General features: G+C 36.3%; 1 protein-coding gene across 1 annotated transcript in view; it reads left to right on the top strand.

The window, feature by feature from the left end:
* The window catches only part of LOC107588322 (platelet-derived growth factor receptor beta-like), a 57,602-nt gene that overhangs the window by 30,770 nt on the left and 12,731 nt on the right, over positions 1-14,101 (top strand). The window contains exons 7-16 of the mRNA XM_016276375.1: positions 3,734-3,905; positions 3,996-4,111; positions 5,549-5,672; positions 6,820-7,028; positions 8,176-8,270; positions 8,362-8,494; positions 9,501-9,605; positions 9,690-9,800; positions 9,926-10,082; positions 11,192-11,358. Of these exons, the coding sequence (XP_016131861.1) occupies positions 3,734-3,905; positions 3,996-4,111; positions 5,549-5,672; positions 6,820-7,028; positions 8,176-8,270; positions 8,362-8,494; positions 9,501-9,605; positions 9,690-9,800; positions 9,926-10,082; positions 11,192-11,358 (1,389 nt within the window). The remainder of the gene's footprint in view (positions 1-3,733; positions 3,906-3,995; positions 4,112-5,548; positions 5,673-6,819; positions 7,029-8,175; positions 8,271-8,361; positions 8,495-9,500; positions 9,606-9,689; positions 9,801-9,925; positions 10,083-11,191; positions 11,359-14,101) is intronic.

The raw sequence follows: 14,101 nt of genomic DNA, 5'->3' as shown, positions 1-14,101 counted from the left end.
GTGCACTTACCATAGTATGGATTTAAGAGTTTTCCAAGCATCTGCTCACAGATACCCGGAAGTACTGAGCCAAACGGGAGAGGCAAGCTCAAGTACAAACCTCTAAGGTGAGGGGAGCACTGCCTGAGACAGCATTACACCAGAAGGTTCTCACAAATGCCACCTATACTTCCTGCTCGATGCCTCAGCAAGAGGGGATATCCTGGTGATCGGGAGGCCCCTCAGGGCGACCTAGATACGGTAGACCAGACAGGGCAGCCTGAAAGCATAAGCCCAGCCCGGACGTCCAGGAAATCTTTGCAGTGCCGTGCCGGGGGCCTAATGATCAAGAAGGCTCCCACAGAAGCCTGTGACCTGGCAAATGAGTAGATACTGAGGTATCACTCTGATCTGGACAAAGCGCTGACGCCCTGTCTGGATCACAACCCTTAGGTCTTTTACCTACCTTCCTTTGACCCACGATTATTCCTACCCCTACCCGCGGGCGGGGGAGGAGCATGAGCCGCGATACTAGCCTTCTGTGCCCGCCTCTGATCCTCAAACCGAGACGGGCCACGACCCCTTGGGTTGTTCGGGCTCAGACCTGGACCTTCGTAAAGGCCGCTGAGCACGCCTTTGCCTCGCACTCAGCTACCTCATTAGGAGAAAGTCCCTTGCCTTTATCCAGGTCTTTCAGCAGGTCAGCCTGATATGCTTGGGGCATCACCATCGTGTGCAATGAAGCGGCAGCCCGACCTGCTGCTGCTGCTGCGTATGCCCTGGCATTAGATCGAGATGTCAAGGAGGGAGTCTTAAAAGAGGACGTCTCATCCATAGAGAGATAGCTGGCCAGCGTCTCTCTATAGGGGCATCTTCTCATAACCCCTTTTGCGCATCGCCTCGATGATGGCATAACTCGTATGCTGGAATCGATGGATGCGTGAGGAAAAAACAGCCTCTTCCATTCCTTCTCAATCTCTGTATGGAAAACAGGAAGAAAGGAAGGCTCACCTTAGCTGGAGGGTTATGGCCAGAAAAATAACGTTCATAGTTTTTTTTTTTATATAGATGACCTCACAATGTCATTTTCTTCACCTGCTTCACAGCAAGTAAAGCCTCGCCGTGGCGCGATCCATAACTTTCAAAAGCTCATCATACGCAGGGCAGGAGGATTGGGAAAGCTCAGCCTCAGCTTTTTGCCCTCCTCAGACATTTTCCTGCTTTCCAGCGCTCTGCTGGCCCCTGGATCAGACAATGTTAATGAAGTAACATCATCCTCCAGTGGCTCACTCTCGTCAACAGCCGACGATCGCGAGAGGGAAAACCCCTCTTCAAACTCATCGGCCAGATCCACATGTGATCCCCACGAGTTCGTTCTCCTCCGTGCCTCAGCAGCGGCGGATCCTGAATCGCGGAAAGCAGATGGCTGCCCCTCTTTCCTCAAAAAGAGAGACAAACGAGAGCGGAGCTTTTTCCTTGAAAAAATGCTCGCGGTGCACGCCGATTGCCCCCTCGGAGACATCGCGTGCATGCTCTTCGCCCAAACAAATAACGCATAGATCGTGTGTGTTATCAGATGTTAAACAACGACAACACGGATGCACACATCCTCTAAACGCTTTGCTAGTGCTCGCCATAATGATACGAATAGAGATCGCTCTTACCACGGCCAATGAAGACGAAGAAGAGGATGTGTTCTCCCGGTGCCTATTTATACTATAGTCGCACCGGTAGTGATGTCATGGCTGTCGCTGGCCAACGTGTTGTTGGTGTTTTTTCAATGTATGCTTCAGACACGGGTCACGATGAAGTGTTCCCCATAGCGACCCCTAGAGGATGCAGTTCGAAGTTCCCATGAAAGGGAACTAGTGCCGTCAAACGATTAATCGCGATTAATCGCATCCAAAGTAAACGTTTTTGTTTACATAATATATGTGTGTGTACTGTGTATATGTATTATGTATATATAAATACAAACACATGCATGTATATATTTAAGAACATTTTTATATTTGTATATTAAATATATTTATATATAATAGAAATTATATAAATATAAATATATGCATGCAAATACATGTAAATATTTTCAAAATATATACTGTATGTGTGTGTATTTATATATACATAATACATATACACAGTACACACACATATATTATGTAAACAAAAACTTATTTTGAATGTGATTAATCGTTTGACAGCACTAATTAAAACTAATATAAAATATGAATAAAAATTCTAATAGTATCCCAACGATACTAAATAACACTAGTCAGCACATTTTTTGCAGCTTTCCTGTAAAAGCAGAGCTGTATGAAGAGCGGTCCTTCATCATCTGAGCTGTAAAATCTGGGTGGTGTGTTTTCAATGATGCTTTGATGCAAACCTTAATTAAATCAACAGCCGTCCCTTTAAAACAAGAGCTCAGTCTCACAGCATCTCCTGTGATGGTGTTTGCTCTCGTCACAGGGGAAAGGCTGCGTGTGAATGAGACCTTCTGCTGAAGGAAGGAGTTATGTTTATGTACACAGAAACCCTGGAGAGTCACAGGAACTGACTGTAGATAAATGCGGATCTTTGTTCAAGTGTCCGCAGCACTTACACACACACACACACACACACACACACAGGATGCAGCAACTGCAGGCAGGCCTTTATGAAGAAAGTGCTTTTAGCACCTGAACCTTCGATTACGATCTAGCAGCCGCCAGCGAGAGCTCACTTATGGAATATTAAATAGATTATGTAGAAAGATGAGCAAGCAAAACTCACTCTGTCCTGCTTATAAGATGTCATAATTTGATACACCAGCTTTCAAAAGTTTAGGGTCGGGGAGATTTTTAATGCTTTTAAAGTGTTTTATGCTCATAGAGGCTGCAATTATTTGATTAAACAATACAGTAAAAGTAATAAAAATGTGAAATCTTATCACTATTCAAAGTAGCTGTTTTCTATGTGAATATTTTGCAAAATGTAATTTATTCCTTTGATCAAAGCTGAATTTTCAGCATCATTACTCCAGTCTTCAGTGTCACATGATCCTTCAGAAATCATTCTAATATACTGATTTGCTTCTCAAGAAACATTTCTGATTATTATCAACATTGAAAACAGTTGTGCTGCTTCATATTTTTGTAGAAACCGAGAAACATTATATTTTTTCAGGATTCTTTGATCAATTGAATGTTCAAAAGAACAGCAGTTATTTGAAATGTAAATTAGTTTGGAACATTATAAATGTTGCACTGTCACGTTTGATCAATTTAATGCATCCTTGCTAAATAAAAGTATTAATTTCTTTAAAAAAATAAAAAAAGAGTATGGCTCATCATGAAAATCTGGAATCTGAGGGTGCAAAAAAATCAAAATACTGAGAAAATCATCTTTAAAGCTGTCCAAAGGAAGTTTTTAGCAATGCATATTGCTAATCAAAAATGAAGTATTGATATATTTACGGTATGAAATTTACAAAATATCTTCATGGAACATGATCTTTACTTAATATCCTAATGATTTTTGGCATAAAAGAAAAAATTATAATTTTGACCCATACAATGCATTTTTGGCTATTGCTACAAATATACCCAAGCGACTTAAGACTGCTTTTGTGCTCCAGGGTCACATATAATAATAAGTTGTGCATATTGACAAGAACTATTACTACTATTGGTCATAGTTAGTATTAAACTTCAGTGTAACTCGTCCTGATCATTTGTATTAACAATATTTTCATCTGTCTGTCTGTCTGTAGAGAAAGGCTTCGTGGCTCTTTCTTCACATCTGGGCAGGAACGTCTCGGCACTGCTCGGAGAAAACGTGGAGCTGAAGGTGGAGATTGAGGCGTATCCCAAACCTAGCGTGCAGTGGACTAAAGACGGCGCTGCTATCAGAGGACACAGCACCAGACAGGAACAAGAGACGGGGTAATGATGCTCTCAACACACACCCTCTATTAAACAACACTCACGCTTTCCACGGGATCTCAGACTCTGTGTGCTCCACATCTGCTGCAGGTTTGTCAGCACACTGACCGTGGTCAGGATCCGACTGGAGCAGATGGGTCTCTACACCGTCAGTGTCCAAAACCAAGATGACTTTAAAGAGATGACCTTTGACCTAGAGGTGAAAGGTGAGACAGTTTGACATCTATTTACACACCACCCCCATTTCCTGAAAACAGACACCCGTTTAGGTCTGGACCAAGAATAACAGCAGCTGCTGGGATTACTGTGACACTGTTCATTAAATTGAATTTCATTTCATTTAATTATAATTTTTTGTTTATTGACCAAATATTTATGTTTACTATTTAATTTCTTTAATTTAATTTTATGTTTAATTTTTGGTTAATTTAACGTAATTTAATACTTAAAGGGGTCCTATTATGCTCTTTTACAAAGTCTTGATTTTGTTTTGTGGGTGTACTTAACTAAATATTTAGTTTAATTTAATTACATATGTAATAATATTTAAATAGTTTAAAATTTTAATTTATTTTTATAAATAATTTTACTTAGTTTAATATGTGAATTGTTTAATTTAATCTAATATTTAATGTAATATTTAATTAGTTAATTTAGTGTAATTAAATGTTTAACATAATATTTAATTTGGTTAATTTAATTAAATATGTAATGTAATATTTAATTAGTTGAATTACATTTTTTATTTATTTCTATTTATTTGATAATTAATTTTACTTTATTTAATATTTTAATTGTTGATTTTATTTTAATATTTCATTTGTTTAATATAATTAAAATGTTACAATTAGTTGAATTTATTTGATAATTGATTTGACTTAATTTAATAGTTTTGATAGTTTATTTTAATATTACATATGTTTCAATTAAACAAATGAAATATTAAAATAATGTAATTTGTTTAAATTAATGTATTTATATGATAATTTATTTAATTTAGTATTTTAATCGTTTAATTTAACGTTTAACATATTATTTAATTCATTTTATATATTTAAATATGTCATTTTATACTTAATTTGTTTAATTTAGTATAATTTAATATTGAATTCAGTATTTAATTGTGTTTATCTACATGTAATTTAATATTTAACTCTGTTAAATTAATTTAATTCAATATTTAATTTGTTTAATTTAATTAATAAACAAATATATTACTCGTTACTTGCATTTAAAAATGACGGTTCACCTTTAAAGGGTTAGTTCTGTCATTAATTACTCACCCTCGTGTTTCTTTGCGCAAAAAAGTATTCTCGTAGCTTCGTAACTTTACAGTTGAACCACTGATGGCACACGGACTACTTTGTCGATCATCTTGGTACTTTTCTGGACCTTGAACGTGGTAGTTACCTTGCTGTCTATGGGAGGGTCAGAGAGCCCTCATATTTCATCAAAAATATCTTAAATTGTGTTCCGAAGATGAACAAAGGTCTTACAGGTTTGGAACGGCATGAGGGTGAGTAATTAATGACAGGATTTTCATTTTTGGGTGAACTAACCCTTTAAGCTTCTTGATCAGTTTATTCTGTGAGGTTTTGGTTTGTGTTATCGTTGTTAACTGATGTCACTTCCTGTCTCTGTAGTTCCTCCTCAGATAACTGAACTCTCTGACCATCAGCTGCCGGGTAAGAAGCATGCGGTCACCTGTGTGGCGGAGGGAGTGCCGTCTCCCAGCATTCAATGGTTCAGCTGTGACAGCATGCCCAAGTAATGACACACCTTCATCATCATCATCATCATCACAAATGCATCTTGTATGAATCTGTGTATTTGTTAGGCATCCACTAAGGTGAGCAGCACATACTGTGTTTAGCATACGAGATGCAATACTAGATTATCAGCCAACATTTTAAAATATTTCCCCTTTAACGACACTCATTCATATTTAATACGAGCTGTTTGCGAGATGAGTAAATATAAAGCTGATGAGTTTGCACAGCACTCAGAAAGCATTACATAAACACACACATCAGCGTAATGAAGGCAAGTCGATCAGGCTGCGTCTGTCCATCATGCAAACGCTGCGCACATGCTGATTAAAACAGCCAAGAGCTGCACAGAAATACTTCTGTATGAATAATATATAGCACACATGCTGTAACGGCCATTAGTGCACACCTCTCCTGTCACAGCACACTTCCTTCATGGGTGCAGCACACTTATGAGGGCGCAGAATTAGCATATATAATGCATGTATATTATTGGGTGTGTTTGTTCTGGTTTGTAAATGGTCTTTGTGCTTTTTATAAAAGTGCACATTATATAAAGTATTCAGATTTCAATTTTTGATGTGTTTGGCATATACTGAATGCTAAACGTAATGTTACAAAAAACATTAAAAAATGCTGGACAAAAACTGTAATAACTGTAATATATGTACTTATGATAAATTTTTGGATAATTTATTTACTTTTGTTTAATATGTTGTTTGTTTAATTTAATATTTAATGTGATTAATTAATGTAATTAAATAAAATACTACAATAAAAAAAAATCAAACTATTAAAATATTAAATGAAGTAAAATTAATGATTAAATACATAATACAAAAGTTAAACTAATTAAATAATAAATTACATGTGTAATTTAATTTTAAAATGATTTATTTGCTAATAAATTTTACTTCATTTATTATGTTAATAGGTTAATTACATTTAATATTTAATTAGTTTAATGAAATATGATATTGAATATAATTAATATATATTTTCTCACAGAAAATGGGAGAAACACTGCAAATATACAGCATATATACATATATATAGTTATTTTTTTTCTTAAGTAGGTAGCATGCAGTATATACTGTACAGTATGCAGTAATCAGTACACTAGTATTCCTGTCTGGTGTCATCAGGTGCAATAACAGAAGTGTGGCGTGGAGCCCCCTAGTGGAGGATCCTGAGAAAGTCACCATCCAGACTAACGTCAGCTACAACATCACACGCAAGATCCACCAGGTGCACAGTCAGGTGACTCTCCTGCTGCCGCAGCTGCTCACCATCCGCTGCGAGGCCCGCAACGAGAGAGGAGCTCGAGCCCGAGACATCAGACTGGTCAACAGCAGTGAGTAACGTGTGTGTGTGTGTGTCTGTGTCTGTGTCTGTGTCTGTGTCTGTCGGGAGGGTGTTAAAGCCTCTTTGTGAATGTGTGAAATGAGGATCTGCTGAATGGAGCAGCACCCGTGGAGATCAAACACAGAGGGACTTTGGCTGTAATGCCATGATCCTCCAGGACTGCTTTCATTAGTGCCGTGAATGTGGCGTGAAACCCGTTGAGCTCATTGAGAACCTGATACTGGTTCAGCCGTGAGAAAAACCAGAAACACAAACACCTGCCAAAGCTGCGGGAAACGCTTTATTGACTCTGTATATGAGGCCACAGTCTTATATATGAGCCGGGCCGCCTTGATTTAAAGTCAACATGAGCCTTCTGTCTTGTCCCATTTTACTTTAATAACTTTACATATTTGAATGTGTAATGGATATTCATTGAGAAAAAAAAAGTAGCACTGGACATGATTAAATAATGAAACCTATCCAGTCACTGTCTCTGTGTGACAAGTGATTGGCAATACACACAAATTTTATTGTATTTTTAATTTAATTTAATTTAATTTTGTTTTGTTTCAAATAAACAACGTAACATCAATTTATTTTTTCTTTTTATAAAAAAAATTACTTGGTGCCCCTTTAAGCATCCTTAATTATTTTATAGTTTATTCATTGAGGTTTTGTTTGTATTAATATTGTTAATTCCTATTAATAACAGGAACTCTTTATTGACACTATATATGATATGGAGCCTAGTTGTATTGATTTTAAGTCACCTTAAACATTTTACCTTTTAGTTTTATCCCATTTTACTTTTAAATTTTGACATATTTGAGAGTAAATTGGATATTCAGTGAGAAAGAAATAACACAGGACATCGGTGATAAACCATAAACCGTCATGATATAATCAGGATGATTTAATGCCTCTATATGACTGGAAATACATCCAAAATTCACTTAATTTAAATATGTAAATAATTAATTGATTCATTCTTTTAATTTAAGAATGTACCTGGTGTCTGTTAGTATTTGACTGGATGGTGAAAAAAAGTGTTTCTTCATTAAGGTGGTTGAAAATGACACTTAAGATGTGAGAATCAGTATTTAATGTGTTTTAATGAAGCTTTTGAGTTGATAAAAGCTGTGTTTTCTCTCCAGCGCTGTTTTCTCAGGTGGCCGTTCTGGCCGCAGTCTTAGCGCTGGTGGTCATCGCCATTATCTCCATCATCATCCTCATCGCTGTGTGGAGGAAGGTCAGTGACTTCACATTCGGTCTGTCTGTCTGAGACTTAGCATTTAGATTTAACATTACTGGACTGGAACTCCACGTTGTTTTCCCTGCAGAAGCCGCGCTATGAAATCAGGTGGAAGGTGATCGAATCGGTCAGTTTGGATGGACACGAGTACATCTACGTCGACCCCATTCACCTGCCCTATGACCTGGCCTGGGAGATGCCGCGGGACGGTCTGGTGCTGGGTGAGAGCGGGGCACACTTACTGAACACACACAGAACGCTGTTTAGAGTCCCAGCCTCAGAGGAGACAACAGAGCAGTGGATTTATTGATTCATTTACTGAATATTACGCTGCTGCCACACAGATCTAATATAAACATGTCATTTCTTTCCCAGCTGTTTACCTTCACAGACATAACCAACTTGTGTGAGTTTTTAACATAAACTTGTGTGCGTTTGACAGTTTAAGCGCAATAAGATGTGAAAGAACTTAGTTTATTACTCACATGCCGTGTGACAGCCGCTTTCTGTGTGCGTGCTTCGGATGTGTGCGCTCAGAAAACCATATATCAGAAGTTTAAACTAATATGGTTTAAAACGCATGATTTCAGCACGATAAACATGATAATCAAACCCAAACTGATCAGGGTTGCCAGGTTTTCACAACAAAACCGCCAAATTGCTACTTAAAACTAGCCCAGTCGCGTTTTGAGGGGGGTCCCCTGTTAAAAATCACGGTTCGGGGGATTAAATACAGTTTTCTTTTCATTTCAGGGGTTAAATATGACGTTATTGGGGTCGCTCCAACCCGCGGACATAAAAAACAACCCGTGGCAACAGTGTTAAAGTAGCCCAATTCCGCGGGAAAACCGCAGACTTGGCAACACTGAAACAGATGTTTTTTAGCAGAGTATCAGCAATACCAGCTGTAAAGGCACAGCCCTATTCTGGAAAAGGGGGCGGGGAGCAGCAGCTCATTTGCATTTAAAGAGACATGCACAAAAACAGCGTGTTTATGCTTCCACTCATAATAGGCATTTTCAAAATGATATATTAAATTATCTGTGGGGTACAGTATTTTGAGCTTAACTTCACAGACGCATTCTGGGGACACCTGAGACTTATATTACATTTTGTAAAAAGGGCCATAATAGGTCTCCTTTAACAACTATTTAGCAGCTTCCTATGCAAAAGCTTAAAACACCCATGTCCATATGTTTTTGTACTGAAATGTGTGTATTTCTTCAGGTCGGACACTTGGATCTGGAGCGTTTGGGCGTGTTGTTGAGGCGACGGCGTACGGTCTCGGCCGTTCCCAATCCGCCACTAAAGTGGCAGTGAAAATGCTGAAATGTGCGTGTGAGACACTCGGTTACATACACACGTATGTGAGTGTGATTGATAGTTGTAGTTAATCATGTGGTCTGCTCACTGCAGCGACGGCTCGGAGGAGCGAGACTCAAGCTCTGATGTCTGAACTCAAGATCATGAGTCATCTGGGTCCTCACCTCAACATCGTCAACATGCTGGGCGCCTGCACCAAACACGGTGAGCAGACAGCAGGGGGATAAGCAGTCAAACTGTCCTAGATGTAAAAACTACTTAGGTCAAATAATTTGATGTGCTCTTTTCAGGTTTGTTGTATATTGTGTATTTATTTATTTGCTCTGCAGGTCCGCTGTATCTGGTGACAGAATACTGTCGCTTTGGAGATCTGGTTGACTATCTGCACAGGAACAAGCACAGCTTCCTCCAGTACTACGCCGACAAGAACCACATCGCCAACGGCAGCCAGATCTGTAACGACAGCGATGTGCCGACCGGGAAAGAGTAAGAGTGCATTACAGACGAATGAACGTGATTTCATTCTTTTGTTACACATATCAGTCAAAAGTTTGGAAGAATTAAGTTTCTGAAAGAAGTCTCTTCTGCTCACCAAGACTGCATTTATTTGATTAAAAAAAATAGAAAAAATTTTGAAATATTATTACAATTTAAAATAACAGTGTCCTATGTGAATATGTTCTAAAATGTCATTTATTCCTGTGATCAAAGCTGAATTTTCAGCATCATTACTCCAGTCTTCAGTGTCACATGATCCTTCAGACATCATTCTAATATGCTGATTTGTGCTGCTTCATGTTTTTGTGGAAACCATGATACATTACAATTCAAAAGTTTGGATATGAATACTTTTATTCATTAAGGATGCATCAAAAGTGACAGTAAAGTATTTATAATGTTACAAAAGATTTCTATTTCTAATATGTGCTGTTCTTTTGAACTTTCTATTCATCAAAGAATCCTGAAAAATAAAACGTTTCAGTGCTGATTTGTGCTGCTTCATGTTTTTGTGGAAACCATGATACATTACAATTCAAAAGTTTGGATATGAATACTTTTATTCATTAAGGATGCATCAAAAGTGACAGTAAAGTATTTATAATGTTACATTCTATTTCTAATATGTGCTGTTCTTTTGAACTTTCTATTCATCAAAGAATCCTGAAAAATAAAACGTTTCACCATTTCCACTAAAATATGAAGCAACACAACTGTTTTCAACACTAATAATAATCAGAAATGTTTTTTGTGCAGCAAATCGGCATATTAGAATGATTTCTGAAGGATCATGTGACACTGAAGACTGGAGAAATTATGCTGAAAATGCAGCTTTGCATCACAATAATAAATTACATATTAAAATATATTTGCATAGAAAACAGCTATTAAATTAATAATAATTTTAACTGTTTTTACTGTATGTTTAAACAAATAAATGCAGAAACGGTGAGCAGAAGAAGAATATTCCAACATTTTTACCAGTAGTTTATGTTTAAAATGAAAATGAAATGCTATGGTAAATATCAATCATGCTCAACTGGAGCATGTGATGAAGAAATTCAAATGTAATCAGGTCATATATCTGTGCTCTGCAGATACGTGTCGTTTGGCAGCGAGCGTGATGGGGGATATATGGACATGACCAAAGACGAGCAGACCGAATACGTGCCGATGCAGGAGCTCATGGACACCATCAAGTACGCAGATATCCAGCCATCACCCTACGAGTCTCCTTACCAGCAAGACATCTACCAGGAGCAAGGTACATAGTTATTTTTAAAAAGTCCCTATATAGACACCTGTATAACATTATGCAATCATAAATTAAATATATTAAAATGCAATTAAAAGTGCAGATCTCTTTTATGCTGTTTTATAATTTATGTAAAATATATAAAACTGTTCTTTTTTTATTTCATTTATTATTAATAATAGTCACAATAAACTATTTCAGAGTTTATTCTATATCAAAATATAATAATATATGTAAAATATATGAATTTAAATGTAAATGATAAAATATATAAATAATGATATATTATATAATAATTATAAGAAACATTTCTGATTATAATCAATGCTGAAAACAGTTGGGCTGCTTCAATTTTTTTGTGGAAACTGCTAGGCAACCATTCAAAAGTTTGGGGTCAATAAGAAATTAGTGCTTTAATTCATCAAGGACGCGTTAAATTGATCAAGTGACAGTACAGTCATTTATAAAGTTACAAAAGATTTCTATTTTAAATAAATGCTGTTGTTTTGAGTTTTCTATTTATCGAAGAATCCTGAAAAATAAGATGTATCACGTTTTCCACAAAAAATATGAAGCAGCACAACTGCTTTCAACATTGATAATAATCAAAAATAAATATGTTAATTTAAAATATAAATGATATAAAACTTAGCATTTTTTAATCGCATTGCATTTATTAATAATGATAATCACAATGAACAATTGCAGAACATCTTAGAAACACCTATAGCAACCACCCTGAAAAACTTAGACACCTATATACAATTATGAATTTAATATATTATTAAAAATGCAATGCAATTAAAAGTGCACAGTTTTATATATTTTATAATTTAATCACAATAAGCAGTTTTCTTCAATATTTAAAACATTCGTTTGCTGAAATGACTGTCACAGGGTTTATAATCAGCACTGTCACACCTGGTTTATCTACATTAATTTGCATATAATTGATTCATCACAGCCCTTGTATTTTAATATTGTGATATTGTGGTGATTCAGAGGAAGTTGAAAGCATAGTGTAAAGCCCCGTTCACACCAAGAACGATAACTATAAAGATAACGATATCGTCTGTTTATTCTAAGCGCACGCACGTCTGCCGCTTTAAATTCTTGAGCTCGTTACAGCAGGATGGATTCTGATTGGCTGTCAGTGTTTTATCGTTCATCAGCTGGAGAAAAATCGTTTTGAAAGTGATCACAACGATATCGTTCCTCTGTATCATTATCGTTATAGTTGTGGTGTGAACTCTGCTATTCTTTAATATTGAGAACGATTTTTAGAACTATATCTTTATCGTTATCTTTATAGTTATCGTGCTTGGTGTGAACGGGCCTTAAGACTGTAAGTCTCGTCTTGTTGTGCCGATGTACTGGAAGCTTCTCTAAACTTTGTTTTACTAAAGCTCCCATCATGCCTCGCTGTGTGATCTTTGGCTCTGTGTTGCTGTGAAGGTCTTCAGGTTGAGCACAGACGCCGTCTGTGTGACATAGAGATCTCTTTCATAACTGATGCTCATTAAAGTTTCACTTCCTCCTCTGACAGGATGTGCCTTGAACTTCATGAAACACTTGAGGTTTCTGCACAATTTAAATATTATGACTAAAAGTATCATTGATTATTTTTGTATTTATTTATTGTTTGAGATGTGTTTTAATTTGAGCTAAGAGGATGTCAGGGTGAATTCAGCTCCTCTCAATCATAGAAAACCCTCATGAAACAAAAATATTTTATTCCTTAGTACTTTTGACTTTTTCCAGTAGAAATATCTATTTATTCTTAAATCGTGATATATTCACTTGAGAAGCAAAATGACTTACTATTAAATCTTGTTTTAGTGAAAGTGCTAACTAATCAATAAAAGTAATAATACTATAGAGATGTATTTAAAAAAGGAATTACAAAAACAGACTAAATTACTGAAACTTTAACTCAATTTAATGACAGAAATAAAATCTTATTCAAAATATTAACTTAAAAAATATTAAAATCTTGTAAATTAACTGAGTTAATGCTTAAAAATGGAAAAAATCTGTCCATGGGATTAGAAAAATATATATTTTTAAAATAAATGTAATCTGAAATAAAATATAAAAACGGTAACAAATGTAATCTGCAATAAAATATAAAAAACTGAAACTTATTTGATTTTAGCTAGTTGATAAAACAACATTTTTCATTTTCATAAAAACTATTAAAATGGGGAAAAACACAACAGAATTATTCAAATATAAAAATAAAATCTAATTCACAATATTAAAATATTAAGTGACTTAAGTGCTTAAAACAGGAATAAAATGTCAGTGGGTTAAGAAAAATAAACTTGTTTTCCTTTTGAATTAAAGGGGTCATATGATGCAATAAAATTTTTTCCTTTCTCTTTGGAGTGTTACAAGCTCTTGGTGCATAAAGAAGATCTGTAAATTTGCAAAGACTAAAGTCTCAAATCCAAAGAGATATTCTTTATAAAAGTTAAGAGTCGGCCACACCTACCTAAAACGGCACGTTCTAACACGCCCCCACATATCTACATCACTATGTGGGAAGATTTGCATAACACCGCCCAAATGTTCACGCGAAGAAAGAAGGCGTAACTTTTATTCTCGCTGTAGTATTGTTGCTGCCGCCGCCGCCATGTCGTGAAGACGCTGTGTGTTTCGTTGTGAAAGCGAAACTACTTTGTTTGGTCTTCCAAAAGAGGACGATATCCGCTTCGTCATGCCTAGAGCTGATCCGTGCTGGTCGCTGAGG

This window comes from Sinocyclocheilus grahami, unplaced genomic scaffold (assembly GCF_001515645.1).
Source record: "Sinocyclocheilus grahami isolate Dianchi unplaced genomic scaffold, SAMN03320097.WGS_v1.1 scaffold102.1, whole genome shotgun sequence".
NCBI classification, from domain to species: Eukaryota; Metazoa; Chordata; class Actinopteri; order Cypriniformes; family Cyprinidae; genus Sinocyclocheilus; species Sinocyclocheilus grahami.
The sequence above is the reverse complement of the archived record's forward strand: the minus strand, read 5'-3'. Positions and strand labels throughout refer to the sequence as shown.